Raw genomic sequence first — 27,141 nt, 5'->3', positions numbered from 1 at the left:
AAATTGATGGCGCTTATGTTGTCACACTTGATTGGTACTGTTTCTAATTTCAGTCCATAGTCTGCCAACTGTTGTTTGATCCATAGAACTTGTGCAACACAAATTCCAGCAGCAACATATTTCACTTCTACAGTAGAAAGAGCAACAGATGTCTGTTTCTTGCTAAACCATGATACAAGGGCGCTACCCAGAAATTGACATGTTCCAGACGTGCTTTTTCTATCTATTCTGCTTCCTGCAAAATTAGAATCACTACACCCAACAAGATCAAATGTATCATCTTTAGAATACCAGAGACCCAGATTAGAAGTTCCACAAAGATATCTTAATATTCTTTTTACAGCAGTTAAATGAGATTCTTTGGGACACGATTGAAATCTAGCACATAGACAAACACTAAAGTGTATGTCTGGTCTACTTGCCGTTAGATCTAGTAAAGAACCAATCATACTACTAAACAACTTGATATCCACATCCTTACCTTTTTCATCTTTTTCTAATTTTGAGGATGGGCTCATTGGTGTACTACATACCTTGGCATTTTCCATTTTGAATCGTTTCAACAATTCTCTAGTATATTTTTCTTGATTAATGAAAATTCCATTCTCACATTGTTTGATTTGAAGTCCAAGGAAGAAGTTTAGTTCTCCCATCATACTCATTTCAAACTCACCCTGCATAATTTTAGAAAATTCCTTACAAAGAAGATCATTAGTAGATCCAAAGATTATGTCATCAACATAAATTTGTACAACTAGAATGTCATGTGCTTTATTTTTAATAAACAGTGTTGTATCAACCTTTCCTCTTGAAAAACCATTTTCCAATAGAAACTTACTTAATCTTTCATACCAAGCTCTAGAAGCTTGCTTCAAACCATAATGAGCTTTAGTAAGTTTGTAAACATGATTAGGTTTATCAAAAATTTCAAAACCAGGAGGTTGTTCTACATACACTTCTTCATTTAGAAAAGCACTTTTCACATCCATTTGATACAACATGAAGTTTTAAAACATGCAAATGCACAAAGCATTCTAATGGCCTCAAGTCTAGCAACCGGGGCAAAGGTCTCATCAAATCGATGCCTTCCTCTTGGTTGTACCCTTGAGCCATTAATCTTGCTTTATTTCTCACAACGTTACCTTGTTCATCAAGCTTATTTCTAAACACCCATTTTGTTCCAATAACAGAATGGTTTTTAGGTCTAGAAATAAGTTTCTAAACTTGGTTTATCTCAAATTGATTTAGCTCTTCTTGCATAGCAAGAATCCAACTTTCATCATTTTGAGCATCTTCTAAATTTTTAGGTTCTAATTGAGAAACGAAAGCAACATTACCAAAATATCTTTTAAGTTGAGCTCTAGTCATCATCCTTTCTGAGGGATTATCCATAATGTCTTCTTGAGGATGATACTTATGAAATCGCCATTCTTTTGGTAATTGAGAATCTTCATTTTCTCTTTCTGGCATTTGACTTTCAACTATATTCTGATATTCATGTTCAACTTCTGGTTCAGCCTGATTATCAGTGTTCTGCTCACTTTCTGGCTATTCTAATTGTTCTGATTGTTCATTCTTCTTTTCATGATTAGAATCTACAACATCATCATTTTCTAATGTTCTAGATGTAGAGTCAGATTCATCAAAGACAACATGAATAGATTCTTCTACAACTAGAGTCTTTTTATTAAATACTCTATATGCTTTACTATTACTAGAATATCCCAGAAAAATGCCTTCATAAGATTTAGCATCAAATTTAGCAAGGTGATTTTTCTTGTCATCTAGAATAAAGCATTTGCACCCAAAAATGTGAAAATAACCAATATTTGGTTTTCTACCTTTGTATAGCTCATATGGAGTCTTTTTAAGATCAGATCTTACCAAAGCCCTTTTTAGAATATAACAGGCAGTGTTAACTGCTTCTGCCTAGAAATACTTTGGTAGTTTAGAATCACTTAGCATGGTTCTGGCCATTTCTTGAAGTGTTCTATTCTTGCGTTCCACTACTCCATTTTGCTGAGGTGTTCTAGGTGCTGAGAAGTTATGGAAGATTCCTGACTCGTTGCAAAAAGCATCGAATTTCTGATTTTCAAACTCTCTTCCATGATCACTTCTAATTGCTGTGATGTTGTATCCTTTCTCATTTTGTATTCTCTTGCAAAGATGAACAAACATGTCATATTACTCATCCTTATTTCTAAGGAAGAGTGTCCAGGTGAATCTAGAGTAATCATCTACAATAACAAATGCATAGAATTTTCCTCCAAGACTAGAAGGAGTAATTGGACCGAATAGATCAAGGTGTAGCAATTCTGAAGGTCTAGAAGTAGAAACCATACCCTTGGATTTAAAAGATATTCTGGTTTGTTTGCCCATATGACAAGCATCACAAATGTGATCTTTTTCGAATTTCAACTTTGGCAAATCTCAAACCAAATCTTTCTTAGACAGTTTAGAAATAAGGTGCATGCTTGCATGTCCAAGTCTTCTATGCCATAACCAACTAGAATTATCAACAGAAACTAAACATATATCATGGTTATGCATATCAAAGAGATCTACTAGGTATATATTTCCAAACCTTTTTCCAACGAATAAGGTTTTATTATCATGCATATTCTGAACTTCACAATGAGAAGGTTCAAAGATCACTCTTCTATTTTTATCACAAATCTGACTAACATTTAACAAGTTATAATGTAATCCTTCTACTAAGCATACATCTTCTAATGAAGGATTAGAACCTACCACACCAATACCAACGATTTTACCTTTTGCTTTGTCTCCAAAGCTTACCATACCTCCCTTTTTCTTTTCTAATTTGGTGAACTTCTTTCTATCACCAGTCATATGCCTAGAGCAAGCGTTGTCCATGTACCACATTTCTATTTTCAGCTCACTCCTTAGGCACACCTGAAAAGATCAAGCAGATTTAGGTATCCAACTCATATTGGGTGCTGGAGGGTTAGTGGTAACAGGTGCATTTAACTTACTATGATTGTTCTTTCTGTTGAAACTTTCATATTCTAAAGTCACAACATTAGAAACTGCATTTTTCTTATTAAAAACACGATTCAGTTTAGAAATGCTATCATAGCTAGAACTTGTCTTTTCTTTAGAAAGTGATTCTGAAATTGATTTTAGAATTCTAATCTCAGTTTTTAAAGACTCATTTTCAGAATTCAGATTTTTACATTTTTCTTCAAGATGTGTCAGATTTTCAGAAAATCTATTATTACAATTTTTAAGATCTTTGATTTCTGTGATAAGATCTTTGCATGTAACTTCTTGATAAAAAGCATCTTTTAAATGACTACTTTCAGACTTTAATTTTCTGAAATCTTTCTTTAGAACTTTATGCTTTCTAACAACCTTTTCAAACTCATTGCAAAGATTATTGCAAGTATTTAGAAGATCATTTTCTGATTCAGGTTCAGAAATACTTACAGTGCTTTCTTCATGCTTCTGGACCGTTGCATTTATTTCGTTGATTTCAGCTTTCTGTGTTGAAGTCAGAGTACTGATTTCTTTGGAGTCAGAATCGATGGTAGCCATTAAACAGATATTACCTATTTCTTCTTGATCACTGTGGCTTTTAGAATTAGAATTATCTAAATCACTCCAAGCAGCTACGAAAGCTTGCTTCAGCTTCTCTTTCGTTGACTTCTTTTTCAATCTAGGATAATTAGGCTTGATATGTCCAGGTCTGTTGCATTCATAACAAACCACTTCAGAAGGTTCTTTCTTAGGTAAGTTATCATTTTTGGGTGGAAAGTTCTTTTTGTTAAACTTTTTCTGTGGCCTTCCACTCTTTCTATAGAACTTTTTGAATCTTTTAGCAACGAGTGCTAAATCATCACTATCAAGATTGGAAGAACTTTCTTCACTAGAGTCTACTCTCAAAGCCTATCCTTTCTTTTTCTTATCTTCTATTGTCAAAGAAGATTTCATTTCTTTTGAAACAAGAGCTCCTATAAGGTAATCATAAGTGATGGGAGTCTCTTTGTAATTCATGACAGTTCCTATAGAATCCCATTTTTTAGGTAGAATTCTAAGGATTTTCTTAACAAGCTCATCTTCTGAAATTTCCTTACCAAGAGTTCTCAAAGGATTAACTATATTAATAAATCTAGAATTTAACTCCGCAATAGTTTCTCCTTCTTTCATACTAAACATTTCATATTCTCTCCAAAGGATATTTATTCTACATTCCTTTACTCTATCTGTACCCTCATAGGTGACTTTAAGTTTTTCCCATACTTCTGTCGCCGATTTACATCCAGACACTTTGTTGTATTCTGTTGCATCTAAAGCACAATGAAGAATATTGATAGCTTTTGCATTTATAGCAATATCATTCCAATCAGCATCTGTATATTCTTCTTCTATTTTTCTAACAATCTCATCTCCTACAACTTTCATGGGAATACGAGGACCAGTGACAACATTCCTCCAGCAGTTTATATCAACTAATTTCATGAAGTTTTCCATTCTAGTTTTCCAATAAGAGTAATTAGAACCATTGAATAAGGGAGGTCTAGAAACAGATTGACCTTCTAACGAAGTAAGAGGAAGTGGGGTTGCCATGGGATCTTATCTCTTAAGCTGTTAAGCTTAGGTAAGTCAAGAGCCAATGCTCTGATACCAGATTGTGGGTCTCGTGTATGTATGGCACAACCTAAGAGGGGGGGGGGGTGAATTGGGTTTTCTAAAAACAAATATAAATTTTAGAATTGAAAACAAATATAGAATTCTAAGTGCAGCGGAAAAGTAAAGAACTTGTAAGAATAAGTTATGGATTTAGAACTTCCTCATAATGTTCTATTCACGAAAAATAGAAAGACTATGCAAAGTGCAGCTATTGATTAGAACTGCTTCACAATGTCTTATCCAATGTCAGAACTGCTTTATGAAGGAAAGCTATTGTAATTAGAACTTCCTCATAAAGTTTAGAAAATCATATAAGACTGTGTGAGAGACAGTTATTGAAATTAGAACTGCTTCACAAAGCCTTAATCAAGTATCAGAACTACTTTATGATGGAAAGCTATTGTAATTAGAACTTCCTCATAAAGTTTAGAAAATTAATTAGAAACCCAAGTAGTGAAATATACTGTAAATAGAAGGACGATTTAGAACTTGGTATATTCACTTATCAGAATTTCAGAGTTCTAATAGTCAGAGAAGATAAGACTTATTCCAGTTTTAGAACATCAGAATCATTAACAACTTTAGCATTTCTAAAATATAAACAGAAGTGTAAGTAAAGCAGTATCAAGCAAAACTTCAGAAATTAAAAAGATCAACACAGTGATTTATAGTGATTCGGCACTAACTCGCCTACATCCACTCCCCAAGACTCATCTTGAGATCCTCAACTATGTTATCTCTTTTCAAGGGTAAGAGACAAACCAACAATACAAGGCAATAGATCAACACATAGATCTACCCTTTATCCCACTAGATTTTCTAAAGGTTTTATTTAACCTCAACCCTTTCTGTTTTTGGCAGAGTACAGAAACTCAATTCAAGATATTAGAATCTCTCTTACGAAGAAGGTTGCTTGATAACCTCTTTCCCAATAGCTTTTCACCTAAGCTATTACACAAATGTTTATCAAATTAAAAAATTTCTACAAAAGATTACAGAATCTAAATAGACAGAAAGAAATGCATATATAAGCACAGAAAAAACAGTTTTTCAGATTAGAAAACCGTTTAGAAAACAGAACCGTTTTTCAAAAGTAGTTATAAAAATTATTTTCTCTTCAAAAGATAAAACGTGAAGTATAAAGATGAAAAGAAAAATGGGGGTAGAGAGTAAGTTTTGAGAGATAAAAGATGTGATCAATAAGTGAATACTCTTAAAACGAAAACTCTTTCTTCCACTAAGTTCAAAGAGTGAAAACTCCTTTTATAGAGAGATTTGTGACTCTCGCTTTTGGAAAGTGGATATTTTATTTTGAAATCAGAATATTTGTTTTCCTTATTTGGAAGATACGAAGATCTTAGTTACCAAAAATTTATTTTATCCTTTTGGTAAGAGAATAAAAGACGATCTTCCTTTCCTTTAAACGAAAAGATTTTCGAAAGCATTTTTATTTGAAAAATATTCTTCGAAAAGATACTACTTACTAAAAACGAAAAGATATAATCTTCCTTCGTTTTATGTAAGAGAATAAATTAAAATCCTTTAGATCTTCAAAGAGAATTTTCGGAAAAGAAAGCATACGATTTATTACCAAAATCGTTAGAGACATAATCTCTTTAATTTTAGGTAATTGAATCATTTTGATTTTAAAGAATATTTTCGAAAACGAATTTTTGACAAAAGAATTTATTTTTGAAGAATCTAATTTCCGAAAAATATTTTTGATGAGAGAAAGATTAGTTTGTGTGCTTATAGATGAATTTTCTCCCTATCCTACAAAGTATCCTAAATGCCTAACCACTAGGGTCTTCGGATATCTTCACACACAATGTAAGACTTGCCTTGTTCGTTTTCTTTCCATAAGAATTCTGCATAAAATCATATTAGCACAAATAATATAATTTAAATTTATTCGTTTTGTTGTAATCATCAAAATTCCAAGATTAGAATTTGACCCTTGAGCCAACAAGCAGTAGATGGAAGTGATGAGATCAAGAAAGGACAAAATCAACACCAACAATCTAATATGAATCAGACGACAAAGGGAGAGAATCAACAAAATCATGGAAATGCAAAGATAGACAATAAAATGATTGATTTGAATATGAAGCCCCTTCGATTTCATGAACAAGCTCCGAAGGATCAAGTTAGCTATTTTTAATGATTAAACTAGTTTCTATTTATATTCTCAATATTTTTATTTTGAATCAATGACTTTGCAAAATACACTCAATGAAAACTTCGATTCACACTTATTGTAAAGGTTTATTTGGTATTATCATTGTTAAAGTATTTTATCTAAATATTATTGTAATTCTTGAAACACATAAGTAAATATATATACTCACTCTGTCCTAAAGGATTGTTCTTTTGTTCATAAATATAAATCGTTTTGAGAATATCACGAGTGATTAATCAAGTTTTTCAATTTTAATTTTATTTATATTAAATGCAATACTTATTATAACTTAATAATATTAATAGTCGATACCTTGGTTACTCCTGCCGACACTACGACAGATTAGCAGATACTCCTGTCGACACTACGACACTGGATCGTGTAGAGAACTGACCTCGTAGATTTGATTTCGGACCGTTTTATCTTTCAGTGATTTTTTTCATATTTTGTATAGTACATTACATTTACAATTCCATTCTTACATTGTTACTGTGTTGATCTTGATGATGATGCTTGTGGTTATGATGTACATATATGTCAATTTTTGACAGTGGAAAAAATTGTGATTTTTAATATTATTAAATTATTTTTTTTGCCTATAATTATATTTTGCGACCGAACTGCAACCAAAGTATAATCGAGAATTTGCAACTGATTTGCGACCGAGTTTGATAATTGCGACCGACACTTTTTGCGACCGATTTCTAATTAGCAACCGATTTTGATCGGTCGCTAATTTGCGACCGCTTAGTAATTCGATCGCAAAATAATTTGCGATGAGCACCTTTGCGACCGATTAATGTCCGTCGCAAATCGGTCGCTAATTCCATTTAGCGACCGATTTCTCATAATTTGCGACCAATTGTCTGTCACAATTTTGCGATTTTTTTGTAGTGATATGCATTCGGCCCACACTCAACCTATTTAACATTTTAATTCATTAAAAAAATTTCATTATAATTTTAATTAGTTCTTTTACTAATGAGTTACCTATGCAATTGATTAGGCTACATTAGATCAAAAAAGGCCAAATGCATATATTTGCCCCTAAAGTTTGCGCGATTTACCTTGCGGCATCCTCATGTTTGCAAGGGACCTATCATGACTATACACTTTCATATTTCAGTAATAATCATGTCCCTTGGCAAAATTCATGAAGTAGGAGTCTGATTCATGCAAGATGCAGTCTTCTTACTCATCAAGGAAACCCATCAGAAAGTGACGAAGTCATTTGTTATCCCGAGCAGCATTATAGTGAACCAAGCAAGCAGTGCATTATTCAGGATGAGACTGCTTATCCCAAAGAATAGCCATCGAACTATAATAATCTTGAACTAATTGACCTAGAAATTGACAAAGATGAAGGAGTTCTTGATCAATTTGATATTGTGAACTTTGATCAGTGACAGTGTGAGTGGTTGCCAAAAAATCCTAAACATCCATAGTTAATTGATTTTAAGTGGGGTTGTATTGGTGAGCCAACTCATGATTTTAGCATTATCAGCTTCCCAATCAACAATACAAATGGCATAATCAGTAGCAGTATTTATTGGTTTGATGATACTACCCGAATCATAACCCCAAAGTTTGTGACCTTGCAAGAACCATTGCATTTATTGTTTCCAAGAATGATAATTAGTATCATCTAAAACAAGTTGAATGGGATGAACAATATCATAAGAGGAATAAGACATTTGAGATGGTTGTGGAAGGTGTGAAGGCTTAAAGGAGAAGAGCCGAAGCCTGTAAAAAGAAAAAAAAAATTGCCTAGAAAGGCTTTGATACAAAGTTGAATAAGAAGGAATTTGTATTGCATTGCTATGAGATTTACATTATACAACACTCCTTATATAGGTGTACAAGGTATATGAAAAAGGAAAAAAAGGATTATAATCAGATACATTAGGATCAGAATCAGATGCATAATTGAATACACTAGGATCAAATCAGATACACAAGAATCATAATCAGATGTACTAGGATTGGTTCAAATATACTAGGATCACTTAGGATTTTATTCTAACAAATCATATCCATTGTTTTTTCTTTGAATTTAACTAATTAAACAACTAATGTGTTTTTTTTTTTCTTTTTTTTTTTGTCATTTTAAGTTAAACAGGTATTTTTACCATACTTTCTAATTTAAACCACCTATAAAACAACTAACATAACAAGTAATAGTTACTACAACCACTAACAACTATTAAAACAACTAATTGCTGAACATGCCATATAGAGATTACTTATTTTAACTAGCTAAATAAAATGTCTAACAACAAAGCTAATAAACCTTCACTAAAAACCGTCTATCACAAAATTGGGGAGCTATACCCCCAGTTCCTCCTTCTCTCTGTCTCTATCCTCGCTTAGGTCCATATTTGTTAACAATAGTTATCAAACTTAAAATATCACTTCTCACCCTCAACATATTTAACATTTTAATTCACTCAAAAACTTCATATAAATTTAATTAGTTCTTTGTTAATGAGGTACCTATGTAATGGAATTATACTAAGTTAGATCATAAAATTAGATTCTTTCATTTTAATTTTTCACTCTTATTTCATTTTAATTTATTTTGAAAAGTTTTAATCATTGTACTATCTTTTTGAAAAATTTTGAATATTTTCATCGTTGTACTATCCTTTTTGAGAAATTTTAAATTATTACAATTATAAAGTTTGTTATTTCTTTGTTTGGTATATATATGATTACCCTTCTCATAATATATATTATTTATTTTTTATATGGCAATCACAGGAAAAAATGTTATGTATGTGCATTAGCGGTTGATAAAATCTAATATGGTAGAAAAACACCAAAAATAGAATCAAAGCGTTTTCCTTTGACCTAACCTAACTTACCTAAACTGGATCCATTGGTCCACTTATGAATCAAATCAATGAAATTAATTAAAGATTATTATTGAAATTAGAGTATTTCTAGCTATACACTTAGAAAAAAAAAAATCGGAATATTTATTAGAAAATCTTTAATTTCATGTCCATAGCCCATCTAGGTAAATTTTTTCTATATATAGGTCTACTACCTACATCTTTCTACCATCATCTAATTGGCCAAAGCAAGTCATAATTAGAAGACAGAAAGAGTTCATAGGTGAGACAACATTTTATTTTTATCTTTAATTTTGTTTTTCTCCTGCTAATTCAATTGTCTGTTGATCTTCCTTTACCTAATGAATCTGTAATTTGTAATGCAGTCATGGCAGTACGCTACGTCCAAACCGTGCCTCAACATCATCAGGAAGACGACCAAGATAAACCTTTAGTTTTCGACGCGAAAGTTTTTAGCTACAAATCTAACGTTCCGCAACAGTTTATTTGGCCTGACGATGAAAAGCCAACCCCTAATGCACCAGAACTCCTTGTTCCACAAATCGACCTAGGTGGCTTCCTTTCCGGGGACCCTGTCGCTGCAATGGAGGCTTCTAAGCTTGTGGACGAAGCTTGCAGGAAGCATGGTTTCTTTCTCATCGTTAACCACGGCGTCGATAAAAAACTGATAGAAGATGCCCATCTCTATATGGACAGCTTCTTTGCATTACCCCTCTCTGAAAAACAAAAGGCTCAGAGGAAACTTGGCGAACACTGTGGATATGCCAGCAGCTTCACTGGCAGGTTTTCCTCTAAACTTCCATGGAAAGAAACTCTATCTCTTCGTTACTCGGCAGACAAGAATGAGCCCAATGTTGTTCATCAGTATCTCCATAACACAATGGGCGAAACTTTCTCGGAATTCGGGTATTGCTCACTAACAATCTAAACAATTTTTATAAACAAATAAACATTAATTTCTTTATTCTAATCATAAATAAATTAAATTTCTGCAGGAGGGTGTACCAGGAGTACAGTGAGGTGATGAGCAATCTAGCACTGGAAATCATGGAACTACTTGCAATGAGCCTTGGAGTAAGCAGAAGGCAATTCAGAGAATTTTATGAAGAAAACGATTCTATATTGAGGGTTAATTACTATCCTCAATGCCCAAAACCCGAGCTTGCTTTAGGAACTGGTCCTCATTCCGATCCTACTTCCCTAACCATTCTTCACCAAGATCAAGTAGGCGGTCTTCAAGTATTTGTAGACAATCAATGGCAAAATATCAGCCCGAATTTCCAAGCCTTCGTCGTTAACATTGGCGACACCTTCATGGTACGTAAAAAGTTTATTTCCATCTTTAACTTGATTACAAATATGTTTTCTAACCTTTTACTTCTTGGTTCGAAGGCTTTATCAAACGGGAAATACAAGAGCTGCTTGCATAGAGCAGTGGTGAATAATGAGACACCAAGAAAATCAATTGCTTTCTTTCTGTGTCCTAAGGGTGATAGGGTTGTGAGTCCACCAAGTGAACTTGTAGACGATGACAATCCAAGAACATATCCAGATTTTACTTGGCCCATGCTTCTTGAATTTACACAGAAGCATTACAGATCTGATATGAAGACTCTTGAAGCTTTCAGTAATTGGCTTCCACAACAGAAAAATTAAGTGGGTAATAATAATGTCACTGTTAACCCGGTTTGGGATAAGTTCTTTGTTCAATATATAAGACTTAGGATAATTCCCCTCCTCTTGAGCTAGCTTTTGGAGATGGAATTAGGTCCGGTTTATCTTGTAATAGTCGCAATTAAATAAATTGGAAACAGTTTCGGTATGTATTGGAAGACAAATAGCAAAAACTTCAAGAATAAAATCCCAGTTCGGTGACTATAGCTAGCTTTTTGGTCATAAACAAAAGGCAAGAATAATAACATATGGGCATTCAATAGAAGGTTTGATTTGCTATATTTTTGTATTTTTCTTTCATAATATAAAAAGATAATCCTATCCTAACATTAAAAAAATAAAAAAAAAGGCAAAAAGAATAGAAAGTTTAAAACCTATTAGTATTTAATACTATGAAAACTACTTGGTTACTCTTGAAATATGGGTCATCCTTCCACCAAGCCGATGAATAAATTTTATTTCAAAGATTTTATAGCGTTACGATTTTTTGTCTTTTTTTTCTCTCACGAAATAGTTTGTCATACTCTCATTTGTCTTATGTATATTTATTAAATTGGATGAGTATGCGGGTATGCTTATAAGCCAAATATATATAATAGGAAAATTATTTACCTCCCATACACCAAACTAATAAATAATTACGGTTATGACTATTTTATCCTTTCTTTTCTCAGTGAATTATCAGAATACCCTCATTTTTTTATTTGTTTCTATTTGATTATCATTGAACTGGCTTGATTGTATCATCCCATACACTCGTTATAGATAAGTGTAATCCTAAATGGTAGTCTTATCTCAATTTAGGTGAATTACATAACAAATAAGGAAATACAGTCTGTGATTTTCCTTTTCATCCTAAATGGGTTCTTAGCTATTTAGTTCATGAGTTTTAGTCCAAAATACTATTATATCTCTACTGTTTGACAAAATCACTAATATTTCTCTGAGATTTAGCTCATTAATATTTAATTCTTCCGTCTAAAAAATGTCATTTTTAATCGTTAAATGATGGACCAAATAATAATCAATAATTCCCCTCAAAAAAAAATAATACGATATTTTTTTGACAAATAATAATAATAATACGATATTAAATGTAAATAATTAAATAGTCAAATATTATAAAATCTTCCATACAAAAAGAAAGTACTTTTGAAGGAAAAAAATTAAATGATTTAATGATATTAAACCTCAGGAATATTGAATCAGTGATTTGTCAAATAATGGAAATATGATAGAAATTTCCGTCACACTTAAGAGAGTAATTTTTGTAATTTTGAATCAGTTATACTATTACTTTTTGTAATTTTTTTAAATAATTAATCCCTTTAAACAAATTTAAATTTAAATTTTTGAAATTGAAGTTTCGAAGCTCAATAGTTAACATATATTGCTCATCATGTAATTATTTAAGTAGTTACTTTCTCAAAAATATAAAATTGTAGGTTTTATAAAAATTTGAACATTTTAAAAATATTTTTAAATGCAAATCTTTTGTAAGTGATATATCAGGTCTGAAGGCAAGTATAAAACTTTTACACAGATAAAGCACTTAATCTATTATAAAGAAGTTAGAACCTGAATATCAACTCTATTTTGGGTTACTGAAAACAAACAATTTAATTCTGGTTTATAATCTATCAATTAAATATATAATCTATATAATATATAGTGGATACGAGGGGAATAACTTTTAATAGATAAATAAATATATATAATATTTATCTTTGTAAAATTTAAGATATCTTAAAATAACCTTAGTCTTAACCAACTAAAAAATTTTAACTTAAAAATATATATAATATTTTTATAATTTGATCGGATGTTTTTTGAATTTTTTAATAGATAAATAAATATAAATAATTAAGTATTTCAAAATTTTAAATTTTTACTATTATTATCTTATTATGTCTAATTATATTTTATTTTATTAGATTATTATGTAAATTATTAATAATAATTTAATAATTTTTAATAATTTATTTTTACTATAATTTATAATTTAACTTCAACATTATTATTTTAAATAATATATGTAAATGAGGTATTTGAAAGTTTTTACATTTTTTTTGAATTTTTTTAAATAAATATATCTTGATGATTTAGATTTCATTTAAAAAGAGTATAATTAAATTTTTTTTTAATTACAAATTTCACTCTAATTTGGTTAGCCAAAGAATAAGATAAAAAATTATTATTTTAACATCTCGAATTTAATTAGTTATATTGATATCTTATATAATTTATATCCTATTTCTATTAAAGAATAATTTTATTATAATTTTTTAAAATGCTTTGATGATTTTGATTGGCTAAAAAAATAAAAATTTATCATTATTTATAAATATTTAATTTAATTTATTAGATTGCTTTCTTATTCTATTTTTAATGTATAATTATTTACTACAAAAGATTCAGTGAAAGTTATTAACAAAAAATGTAAATTAATTATTAAACGTATAATAGAAGCTATATGATAGTTTTTGTAAATTAATTTGGTTTTTCTTTAAAAAATAAAATGAAAGCAATTAACGTATAATAAAAACTGTATGAATTAGTATGTTAACATAGAATCAAAAAACAAAATTACTGTATATATAAAGTGTAATATAATTTAACCATTCAATCTAAATAAGAATTTATATTTAATATTATATAAATAAAAAATTAAACGAGAATTAAGAATGAACATATAATGAGCATAGTCAACGTGCAACACATATCATAAACAAGACTAGTATAGATAAATATACAAATGTGCCAAAATATATGAACTGACAAAAAGGATTTTAATACAATTAATATTACAATATCAGAAATAAATTTGCTTCCTACTTACGCTATATATACTAACCATAAATTTTGCTTCCTAACTAAGTAAAATTGTTGTACTTCTAATTTTTGATATTTAATTTCATTAAGTTCCTATATATATATATATATATATATTTAATACCATATAAGAATAAAAAAATATATCAAGAGAAAAGATTTAGGTACATACTTGAGGCTATGGAGGTTATAGATTTTTTTTTCTTTGTATTACCACAGGTATCCCCAGTCTCAAGTCGGCCCACTAAAAAGTAAAATGCTTTTAGTGAGTATTTATTCCATCCATGAGGTCTTAACCTCACTTGAGGGGGAAAAGTACCGAACCACTAATCCCAACACTCGTTTTTGAAGGTTATGGATTTTTAATATCACATAAAAACAATATCAACACTTAAAAGGTTATGGATTTTTAATATTATACAACAACTTCCACTTCTGCATGAGGCTATGGAAGTCACACACACTATAAAAAAGGATCGACAGTTTGTCGACCAGTGATCCATTGTAAGTGAAATTAATATTATTAGGATAAGTTTATCAATAGTAGATATGCAAGAGTTGGCCACTTATCTGCATTTATTACTTTCAAGAGGCCATTATTTCTAAGGTTCAAGCTAAATCTCAAAATCATGAAGAAGGTTCCAGTCAACCTTACTTAGTTGATGCTACACAACTTACATATACAGGAAGTAGGTGGTATTAAAAAGCAACAAATTTATGGCCTCGGTTCGCAAGCTTCCATTTTCTTTAGTCACTCTACCACCTCTAGCTCTTCTGCTGCATCCCACCGTCAAGAACAACACAATGAAAATATTGCTGCTCGAATTCAGGAGATATTGGAGCAGTAAATGAAAGAGATGGAGATGCAATATGAACAGGAGCTGCGACAACAGTTACAGCAATAAGTGCAATAGCAAGTTAGAGAGCTTATTTGCTCTCATTCTCCCCTATCCTATGCAATGTATTTGCACCACCAGAGCATAGTTTGCAACAACCTGGACTACGTCCTTCTACGGATATTCATAATAATGGTGATGGAGATGCTACTACCTAGATACGGTACTTTAACTACTTTATATTTATGTGAGAAATAATTTAGTATTAATGAAACAGTTGTTTTAATTGTGAGATCATAAATTTATTAGTACTTGTAAGATTTTAAGTTCACATTTTACTTATGGAATGGAATTTAGTTATTGCAAACCTTTAAATACATTTATAATATATATATGTGATGCGGAGCAACTGGCACTTAAATATATGGAAGACTTGGATCGCTGCAAATCCAAGAAGAAGGAGCACGGGCGTGCTGGAGCGTGCTAGACTCTAGAAGTCCAGGACACGAGACGCGCCCAAGACCAAGAAACACAGGCACGCCCGTGCCACAACTAACCCGCCCGTGCTAGCCTCTGGAAATCCTAGCACGCCCGTGTCATGCAAGCACGCTCGTGCTGACGAGACTACGAAGAATCAAGTTTTGGCACGCCCATGACATGCCAAGCACACCCCATGCTAGCCCCTGAGAATCTACGGCACGCCCGTGCCGCCTCCCTCACTAAGGTTTAGTTTATCTACGAATTTTGTGCTATTTTTAGGGTTTTATAACTTTTAGCTTAAACCTATAAATAAGTTATTTGTATTATTGGCAAGGATTACCTTTGATTATTATTCATATCAATAAACTTCTTGAGAGTTTTAATTCTCTATTTTATTTGTCAGATCATACGTTATTGATCAAAACTCCTAACAGAGTATAATCATTATTCCCAATCACGTAACCGTCCCATGTCAGTTGGTATCAGAGCCGAAAGGTGAAGTATCTCCATGGCCGACAATCATGAGACACGACTCATAGTCTTAGAGGCGAGGTTCGGAGAGTTAACCGAACAAATTAGATAGTTGACTCTCACAATTCAACAAGGCAACCCACAACCTGCAACTCCAAATCAGCGGCAACCAGATTATGAAGGCACTAAAATCGTAACAGGCCGAGATTATAAAAACAATGGTGAAAACTTTCATAATGGATACAAAATGAAGGTAGATCTTCAACCTTTCTGAGGATCACTAGATATTGAAAGCACTCTTGATTGGCTAGCGGAGGTCAAATGATTCTTTAAGGTTATGAATGTTGAGGATGAACGTAAAGTCTCCATTGTGGCCTATAAACTGAAAGGAGGAGCAGCAGCATGGTGGCAATTTGTTCAAGGATTGAACCTGCGTGGGATTGGATTTTAATGAAACAAATGATTGAGCAACATTTCCTTCCTAGTGATCACTCTCAAATTTTGTATAACAGGTATCATGACTGTTTTTATGGAAACTGAAAGGTTGATGAGTATACGGAAGCGTTTTGAGATTACAGGCTCGTTGTGACAATTGTGAAACCTAATCCTAGCAGGTAGCTCATTACCAGAGTGGATTGAACCATGATATAATGTGTATGATGGGTGTAGCTGCAATTTTCACATTGGCAGATGCAATTGAGATGGCCAAACGTGCAGAAGATAGAATTAACTGGCAGCCTCGGCAACCGTCTAATCGTAATCAGAACTTCAGGCAATAATATTCATTCGGAAATCAACAGTTCAATAGAAATTTCGATGGATAGAATTCAAGAGCAGCAACTCCTATTAATAACCAAAATTCACAGTAGCCCTCAACAGAAGAAAAGAAAGACTCCCGAGGAAAGGTACCCATGGCAGACAGAAACATAAGTTGTGTAACGCCCCATTTTTTTCCTGTGTTTTAATAGTAGTTTACCGGTCTGTGAATAGTACCACCGGTCCGGAAGTTGGTATTATTTTTGGTCCGAAAAATTACTATTTATATTTTATATTTATTTAACATTTTTGGAGCATGTATGCATGGTTTTTATGGGTAGAAAGTAAGTAAGGAATATTTTTGGAGAATTTAGATACTTAGTGAATAGTGAATTATGGTGTTATATTAAGTAAGGAAATTTGAGCAATTATTTTTTTTATGGAGGAAAATTGAGGAATTATTTTTATGGAATAAATTAGAGACTTTTGTGGAGATAAATAATATTTTGAAGGAATTTATTGGAGAATATTTGGAGAGAAGACCAAATACCCTCCAATTTGGAGAAAAGACCAAAATACCCCCTTAGTTGCTTTAATAAAGCAACTATCAATTATTGAGCACCAACTTTTGCCTTCTTCTTCTCCATACACGTTTCCTTCTTCTCCTTCTTCTTCTTCTTCTCTTCTTCATTTTCTTCAATTCCTACTTAGTAAACACCAATCCAACTTGATTTAGGCATACATCTTAGAGAGTGAAGCTAGAGAAGTAATCTTTGGTGACTAATTTCAAGGAATTTGGTGATTTTCCTACTTGGGTCAAGTAAGTGATTTTATGATAAGTGAATTATTTTTGGATTTAGAGTTGTCTTTTAGCATATACATGCTTAATCATGCTCCAATTACTTCTTTTCTTTGTTTTCTTTATTTGATTTTGAGTTTCTTTATTTGCATGACACGGGCGTGCTAGGATTTCCAGAGGCTAGCACGGGCGGGTTAGTTGTGGCACGGGCGTGCCTGTGTTTCTTGGTCTTGGGCGCGTCTCGTGTCCTGGACTTCTAGAGTCTAGCACGCTCCAGCACGCCCGTGCTCCTTCTTCTTGGATTTGCAGCGATCCAAGTCTTCCATATATTTAAGTGTCAGTTGCTCCGCATCACATATATAATTATAAATGTATTTAAAGGTTTGCAATAACTAAATTCCATTCCATAAGTAAAATGTGAACTTAAAATCTTACAAGTACTAATAATTTATGATCTCACAATTAAAACAACTGTTTCATTAATACTAAATTATTTCTCACATAAATATAAAGTAGTTAAAGTACCGTATCTAGGTAGTAGCATCTCCATCACCATTATTATGAATATCCGTAGAAGGACGTAGTCCAGGTTGTTGCAAACTATGCTCTGGTGGTGCAAAATACATTGCATAGGATAGGGGAGAATGAGAGCGAATAAGCTCTCTAACTTGCTATTGCACTTATTGCTGTAACTATTGTCGCAGCTCCTGTTGATATTGCATCTCCATCTCTTTCATTTACTGCTCCAATATCTCCTGAAATTCGAGCAGCAATATTTTCATTGTGTTGTTCTTGACGTGGGATGCAGCAGAAGAGCTAGAGGTGGTAGAGTGACTAAAGAAAATGGAAGCTTGCGAACCGAGGCCATAAATTTGTTGCTTTTTAATACCACCTACTTCCTGTATATGTAAGTTGTGTAGCATCAACTAAGTAAGGTTGACTGGAACCTTCTTCATGATTTTGAGATTTAGCTTGAACCTTAGAATAATGGCCTCTTGAAAGTAATAAATGCAGATAAGTGCCAACTCTTGCATATCTACTATTGATAAACTTATCCTAATAATATTAATTCACTTACAATGGATCACTGGTCGACAAACTGTCGATCCTTTTTTATAGTGTGTGTGACTTCCATAGCCTCATGCAGAAGTGTAAGTTGTTGTATAATATTAAAAATCCATAACCTTTTAAGTGTTGATATTGTTTTTATGTGATATTAAAAATCCATAACCTTCAAAAACGAGTGTTGGGATTAGTGGTTCGGTACTTTTCCCCCTCAAATGAGGTTAAGACCTCATGGATGGAGTAAATACTCACTAAAAGCACTTTACTTTTTAGTGGGCCGACTTGAGACTGGGGATACCTGTGGTAATACAAAGAAAAAAAAATCTATAACCTCCATAGCCTCAAGTATGTACCTAAATCTTTTCTCTTGATATATTTTTTATTCTTATATGGTATTAAATATATATATATATATATATATATAATATTATATATATATATATAGGAACTTAATGAAATTAAATATCAAAAATTAGAAGTACAACAATTTTACTTAGTTAGGAAGCAAAATTTATGGTTAGTATATAGCGTAAGTAGGAAGCAAATTTATTTATGATATTGTAATATTAATTGTATTAAAATCCTTTTTGTCAGTTCATATATTTTGGCACATTTGTATATTTATCTATACTAGTCTTGTTTATGATATGTGTTGCACGTTGACTATGCTCATTATATGTTCATTCTTAATTCTCGTTTAATTTTTTATTTATATAATATTAAAATATAAATTCTATTTAGATTGAATGGTTAAATTATATTACACTTTATATTACAGTATTTTTTTTTTGATTCTATGTTAACATACTAATTCATACAGTTTTTATTATACGTTAATTGCTTTCATTTTATTTTTTAAAGAAAAACCAAATTAATTTACAAAACTATCATATAGCTTCTATTATACGTTTAATAATTAATTTACATTTTTTGTTAATAACTTTCACTGAATCTTTTGTAGTAAATAATTATACATTAAAAATAGAATAAGAAAGCAATCTAATAAATTAAATTAAATATTTATAAATAATGATAAATTTTTATTTTTTTAGCCAATCAAAATCATCAAAGCATTTTAAAAAATTATAAAAAATTATTCTTTAATAGAAATAGGATATAAATTATATAAGATATCAATATAACTAATTAAATTCGAGATGTTAAAATAATAATTTTTTATTATTCTTTGGCTAACCAAATTAGAGTGAAATTTGTAATTAAAAAAAATTTAATTATACTCTTTTTAAATGAAATCTAAATCATCAAGATATATTTATTTAAAAAAATTCAAAAAAATGTAAAAACTTTCAAATACCTCATTTACATATATTATTTAAAATAATAATGTTGAAGTTAAATTATAAATTATAGTAAAAATAAATTATTAAAAATTATTAAATTATTATTAATAATTTACATAATAATCTAATAAAATAAAATATAATTAGACATAATAAGATAATAATAGTAAAAATTTAAAATTTTGAAATACTTAATTATTTATATTTATTTATCTATTAAAAAATTCAAAAAACATCCGATCAAATTATAAAAATATTATATATATTTTTAAGTTAAAATTTTTTAGTTGGTTAAGACTAAGGTTATTTTAAGATATCTTAAATTTTACAAAGATAAATATTATATATTTATTTATCTATTAAAAGTTATTCCCCTCGTATCCACTATATATTATATAGATTATATATTTAATTGATAGATTATAAACCAGAATTAAATGTTTGTTTTCAGTAACCCAAAATAGAGTTGATATTCAGGTTCTAACTTCTTTATAATAGATTAAGTGCTTTATCTGTGTAAAAGTTTTATACTTGCCTTCAGACCTGATATATCACTTACAAAAGATTTGCATTTAAAAATATTTTTAAAATGTTCAAATTTTTATAAAACCTACAATTTTATATTTTTGAGAAAGTAACTACTTAAATAATTACATGATGAGCAATATATGTTAACTATTGAGCTTCGAAACTTCAATTTCAAAAATTTAAATTTAAATTTGTTTAAAGGGATTAATATTTAAAAAAATTACAAAAAGTAATAGTATAACTGATTCAAAATTACAAAAATTACTCTCTTAAGTGTGACGGAAATTTCTATCATATTTCCATTATTTGACAAATCACTGATTCAATATTCCTGAGGTTTAATATCATTAAATCATTTAATTTTTTTCCTTCAAAAGTACTTTCTTTTTGTATGGAAGATTTTATAATATTTGACTATTTAATTATTTACATTTAATATCGTATATTATTATTATTTGTCAAAAAAATATCGTATTATTTTTTTTTGAGGGGAATTATTGATTATTATTTGGTCCATCATTTAACGATTAAAAATGACATTTTTTAGACGGAAGAATTAAATATTAATGAGCTAAATCTCAGAGAAATATTAGTGATTTTGTCAAACAGTAGAGATATAATAGTATTTTGGACTAAAACTCATGAACTAAATAGCTAAGAACCCATTTAGGATGAAAAGGAAAATCACAGACTGTATTTCCTTATTTGTTATGTAATTCACCTAAATTGAGATAAGACTACCATTTAGGATTACACTTATCTATAACGAGTGTATGGGATGATACAATCAAGCCAGTTCAATGATAATCAAATAGAAACAAATAAAAAAATGAGGGTATTCTGATAATTCACTGAGAAAAGAAAGGATAAAATAGTCATAACCGTAATTATTTATTAGTTTGGTGTATGGGAGGTAAATAATTTTCCTATTATATATATTTGGCTTATAAGCATACCCGCATACTCATCCAATTTAATAAATATACATAAGACAAATGAGAGTATGACAAACTATTTCGTGAGAGAAAAAAAAGACAAAAAATCGTAACGCTATAAAATCTTTGAAATAAAATTTATTCATCGGCTTGGTGGAAGGATGACCCATATTTCAAGAGTAACCAAGTAGTTTTCATAGTATTAAATACTAATAGGTTTTAAACTTTCTATTCTTTTTGCCTTTTTTTTTTTTTAATGTTAGGATAGGATTATCTTTTTATATTATGAAAGAAAAATACAAAAATATAGCAAATCAAACCTTCTATTGAATGCCCATATGTTATTATTCTTGCCTTTTGTTTATGACCAAAAAGCTAGCTATAGTCACCGAACTGGGATTTTATTCTTGAAGTTTTTGCTATTTGTCTTCCAATACATACCGAAACTGTTTCCAATTTATTTAATTGCGACTATTACAAGATAAACCGGACCTAATTCCATCTCCAAAAGCTAGCTCAAGAGGGGGAATTATCCTAAGTCTTATATATTGAACAAAGAACTTATCCCAAACCGGGTTAACAGTGACATTATTTTACCCACTTAATTTTTCTGTTGTGGAAGCCAATTACTGAAAGCTTCAAGAGTCTTCATATCAGATCTGTAATGCTTCTGTGTAAATTCAAGAAGCATGGGCCAAGTAAAATCTGGATATGTTCTTGGATTGTCATCGTCTACAAGTTCACTTGGTGGACTCACAACCCTATCACCCTTAGGACACAGAAAGAAAGCAATTGATTTTCTTGGTGTCTCATTATTCACCACTGCTCTATGCAAGCAGCTCTTGTATTTCCCATTTGATAAAGCCTTCGAACCAAGAAGTAAAAGGTTAGAAAACATATTTGTAATCAAGTTAAAGATGGAAATAAACTTTTTACGTACCATGAAGGTGTCGCCAATGTTAACGACGAAGGCTTGGAAATTCGGGCTGATATTTTGCCATTGATTGTCTACAAATACTTGAAGACCGCCTACTTGATCTTGGTGAAGAATGGTTAGGGAAGTAGGATCGGAATGAGGACCAGTTCCTAAAGCAAGCTCGGGTTTTGGGCATTGAGGATAGTAATTAACCCTCAATATAGAATCGTTTTCTTCATAAAATTCTCTGAATTGCCTTCTGCTTACTCCAAGGCTCATTGCAAGTAGTTCCATGATTTCCAGTGCTAGATTGCTCATCACCTCACTGTACTCCTGGTACACCCTCCTGCAGAAATTTAATTTATTTATGATTAGAATAAAGAAATTAATGTTTATTTGTTTATAAAAATTGTTTAGATTGTTAGTGAGCAATACCCGAATTCCGAGAAAGTTTCGCCCATTGTGTTATGGAGATACTGATGAACAACATTGGGCTCATTCTTGTCTGCCGAGTAACGAAGAGATAGAGTTTCTTTCCATGGAAGTTTAGAGGAAAACCTGCCAGTGAAGCTGCTGGCATATCCACAGTGTTCGCCAAGTTTCCTCTGAGCCTTTTGTTTTTCAGAGAGGGGTAATGCAAAGAAGCTGTCCATATAGAGATGGGCATCTTCTATCAGTTTTTTATCGACGCCGTGGTTAACGATGAGAAAGAAACCATGCTTCCTGCAAGCTTCGTCCACAAGCTTAGAAGCCTCCATTGCAGCGACAGGGTCCCCGGAAAGGAAGCCACCTAGGTCGATTTGTGGAACAAGGAGTTCTGGTGCATTAGGGGTTGGCTTTTCATCGTCAGGCCAAATAAACTGTTGCGGAACGTTAGATTTGTAGCTAAAAACTTTCGCGTCGAAAACTAAAGGTTTATCTTGGTCGTCTTCCTGATGATGTTGAGGCACGGTTTGGACGTAGCGTACTGCCATGACTGCATTACAAATTACAGATTCATTAGGTAAAGGAAGATCAACAGACAATTGAATTAGCAGGAGAAAAACAAAATTAAAGATAAAAATAAAATGTTGTCTCACCTATGAACTCTTTCTGTCTTCTAATTATGACTTGCTTTGGCCAATTAGATGATGGTAGAAAGATGTAGGTAGTAGACCTATATATAGAAAAAATTTACCTAGATGGGCTATGGACATGAAATTAAAGATTTTCTAATAAATATTCCGATTTTTTTTTTTCTAAGTGTATAGCTAGAAATACTCTAATTTCAATAATAATCTTTAATTAATTTCATTGATTTGATTCATAAGTGGACCAATGGATCCAGTTTAGGTAAGTTAGGTTAGGTCAAAGGAAAACGCTTTGATTCTATTTTTGGTGTTTTTCTACCATATTAGATTTTATCAACCGCTAATGCACATACATAACATTTTTTCCTGTGATTGCCATATAAAAAATAAATATATATTATGAGAAGGGTAATCATATATACCAAACAAAGAAATAACAAACTTTATAATTGTAATAATTTAAAATTTCTCAAAAGGATAGTACAACGATGAAAATATTCAAAATTTTTCAAAAGATAGTACAATGATTAAAACTTTTCAAAAAATTAAAATGAAATAAGAGTGAAAAATTAAAATGAAAGAATCTAATTTTATGATCTAACTTAGTATAATTCCATTACATAGGTACCTCATTAACAAAAGAACTAATTAAATTTATATGAAGTTTTTGAGTGAATTAAAATGTTAAATATGTTGAGGGTGAGAAGTGATATTTTAACTTTGATAACTATTGTTAACAAATATGGACCTAAGCGAGGATAGAGACAGAGAGAAGGAGGAACTGGGGGTATAGCTCCCCAATTTTGTGATAGACGGTTTTTAGTGAAGGTTTATTAGCTTTGTTGTTAGACATTTTATTTAGCTAGTTAAAATAAGTAATCTCTATATGGCATGTTCAGCAATTAGTTGTTTTAATAGTTGTTAGTGGTTGTAGTAACTATTACTTGTTATGTTAGTTGTTTTATAGGTGGTTTAAATTAGAAAGTATGGTAAAAATACTTGTTTAACTTAAAATGACAAAAAAAAAAGAAAAAAAAAACACATTAGTTGTTTAATTAGTTAAATTCAAAGAAAAAACAATGGATATGATTTGTTAGAATAAAATCCTAAGTGATCCTAGTATATTTGAACCAATCCTAGTACATCTGATTATGATTCTTGTGTATCTGATTTGATCCTAGTGTATTCAATTATGCATCTGATTCTGATCCTAATGTATCTGATTATAATTCTTTTTTTCCTTTTTCATATACCTTGTACACCTATATAAGGAGTGTTGTATAATGTAAATCTCATAGCAATGCAATACAAATTCGTTCTTATTCAACTTTGTATCAAAGCCTTTCTAGGCAATTTTTTTTTTTTTTTACAGGCTTCGGCTCTTCTCCTTTAAGCCTTCACACCTTCCACAACCATCTCAAATGTCTTATTCCTCTTATGATATTGTTCATCCCATTCAACTTGTTTTAGATGATACTAATTATCATTCTTGGAAACAATAAATGCAATGGTTCTTGCAAGGTCACAAACTTTGGGGTTATGATTCGGGTAGTATCATCAAACCAATAAATACTGCTACTGATTATGCCATTTGTATTGTTGATTGGGAAGCTGATAATGCTAAAATCATGAGTTGGCTCACCAATACAACCCCACTTAAAATCAATTAACTATGGATGTTTAGGATTTTTTGGCAACCACTCACACTGTCACTGATCAAAGTTCACAATATCAAATTGATCAAGAACTCCTTCATCTTTGTCAATTTCTAGGTCAATTAGTTCAAGATTATTATAGTTCGATGGCTATTCTTTGGGATAAGCAGTCTCATCCTGAATAATGCACTACTTGCTTGGTTCACTATAATGCTGCTCGGGATAACAAATGACTTCGTCACTTTCAGATGGGTTTCCTTGATGAGTAAGAAGACTGCATCTTGCATGAATCAGACTCCTACTTCATGAATTTTGCCAAGGGACATGATTATTACTGAAATATGAAAGTGTATAGTCATGATAGGTCCCTTGCAAACATGAGGATGCCGCAAGGTAAATCGCGCAAACTTTAGGGGCAAATATATGCATTTGGCCTTTTCTGATCTAATGTAGCCTAATCAATTGCATAGGTAACTCATTAGTAAAAGAACTAATTAAAATTATAATGAAATTTTTTTAATGAATTAAAATGTTAAATAGGTTGAGTGTGGGCCGAATGCATATCACTACAAAAAAATCGCAAAATTGTGACAGACAATTGGTCGCAAATTATGAGAAATCGGTCGCTAAATGGAATTAGCGACCGATTTGCGACGGACATTAATCGGTCGCAAAGGTGCTCATCGCAAATTATTTTGCGATCGAATTACTAAAGCGGTCGCAAATTAGCGACCGATCAAAATTGGTCGCTAATTAGAAATCGGTCGCAAAAAGTGTCGGTCGCAATTATCAAACTCGGTCGCAAATCAGTTGCAAATTCTCGATTATACTTTGGTTGCAGTTCGGTCGCAAAATATAATTATAGGCAAAAAAATAATTTAATAATATTAAAAATCACAATTTTTTCCACTGTCAAAAATCGACATATATGTACATCATAACCACAAGCATCATCAAGATCAACACAGTAACAATGTAAGAATGGAATTGTAAATGTAATGTACTATACAAAATATGAAAAAAATCACTGAAAGATAAACGGTCCGAAATCAAATCTACGAGGTCAGTTCTCTACACGATCCAGTGTCGTAGTGTCGACAGGAGTATCTGCTAATCTGTCGTAGTGTCGGCAGGAGTAACCAAGATATCGACTATTAATATTATTAAGTTATAATAAGTATTGCATTTAATATAAATAAAATTAAAATTTAAAAACTTGATTAATCACTCGTGATATTCTCAAAACGATTTATATTTATGAACAAAAGAACAATCCTTTAGGACAGAGTGAGTATATATATTTACTTATGTGTTTCAAGAGTTACAATAAATTTAGAAAATACTTTAACAATGATAATACCAAATAAACCTTTACAATAAGTGTGAATCGAAGTTTTCATTGAGTGTTTTTGCAAAGTCATTGATTCAAAATAAAAATATTGAGAATATAAATAGAAACTAGTTTAATCATTAAAAATAGCTAACTTGATCCTTCGGAGCTTGTTCATGAAATCGAAGGGGCTTCATATTCAAATCAATCATTTTATTGTCTATCTTTGCATTTCCATGATTTTGTTGATTCTCTCCCTTTGTCGTCTGATTCATATTAGATTGTTGGTGTTGATTTTGTCCTTTCTTGATCTCATCACTTCCATCTACTGCTTGTTGGCTCAAGGGTCAAATTCTAATCTCGGAATTTTGATGATTAAAAAAAACGAATAAATTTAAATTATATTATTTGTGCTAATATGATTTTATGCAGAATTCTTATGGAAAGAAAACGAACAAGGCAAGTCTTACATTGTGTGTGAAGATATCCGAAGACCCTAGTGGTTAGGCATTTAGGATACTTTGTAGGATAGGGAGAAAATTCATCTATAAGCACACAAACTAATTCTCTCATCAAAAATATTTTTCGGAAAATTAGATTCAAAATAAATTCTTTGTCAAAAATTCGTTTTCGAAAATATTCTTTAAAAATCAAAATGATTCAATTACCTAAAATTAAAGAGATTATGTCTCTAACGATTTTGGTAATAAATGCTTTCTTTTCCGAAAATTCTCTTTGAAGATCTAAAGGATTTTAATTTATTCTCTTACATAAAACGAAGGAAGATTATATCTTTTCGTTTTAGT

The 27,141-nt window shown here is 31.1% G+C and overlaps 2 protein-coding genes across 2 annotated transcripts; one reads left to right on the top strand and one right to left on the bottom strand.

Moving 5' to 3' along the window:
- Window positions 1-9,990: 9,990 nt before the first annotated feature.
- On the top strand, window positions 9,991-11,567 carry LOC149499187 (gibberellin 20 oxidase 1-like). The gene is made up of 3 exons (XM_089716701.1): window positions 9,991-10,593; window positions 10,683-11,004; window positions 11,080-11,567. Exons 1-3 carry the CDS (start codon window positions 10,055-10,057, stop codon window positions 11,341-11,343), a joined length of 1,125 nt encoding a protein of 374 aa, XP_089572827.1. The 5' UTR covers window positions 9,991-10,054; the 3' UTR covers window positions 11,344-11,567.
- Window positions 11,568-21,944: 10,377 nt separating this feature from the next.
- Window positions 21,945-23,327, bottom strand: LOC149499186 (gibberellin 20 oxidase 1-like). The gene is made up of 3 exons (XM_089718756.1): window positions 22,716-23,327; window positions 22,305-22,626; window positions 21,945-22,229 (listed from the first exon to the last, which is right to left on the bottom strand). Exons 1-3 carry the CDS (start codon window positions 23,252-23,254, stop codon window positions 21,966-21,968), a joined length of 1,125 nt encoding a protein of 374 aa, XP_089574882.1. The 5' UTR covers window positions 23,255-23,327; the 3' UTR covers window positions 21,945-21,965.
- Window positions 23,328-27,141: the final 3,814 nt, after the last annotated feature.

The sequence above is a fragment of the Jatropha curcas genome, chromosome 1 (genome assembly GCF_041381405.1).
Source record: "Jatropha curcas cultivar XTBG-Jc1 chromosome 1, XTBG_Jcur_1.0, whole genome shotgun sequence".
NCBI classification, from domain to species: domain Eukaryota; kingdom Viridiplantae; phylum Streptophyta; class Magnoliopsida; order Malpighiales; family Euphorbiaceae; genus Jatropha; species Jatropha curcas.
The sequence above is the reverse complement of the archived record's forward strand: the minus strand, read 5'-3'. Positions and strand labels throughout refer to the sequence as shown.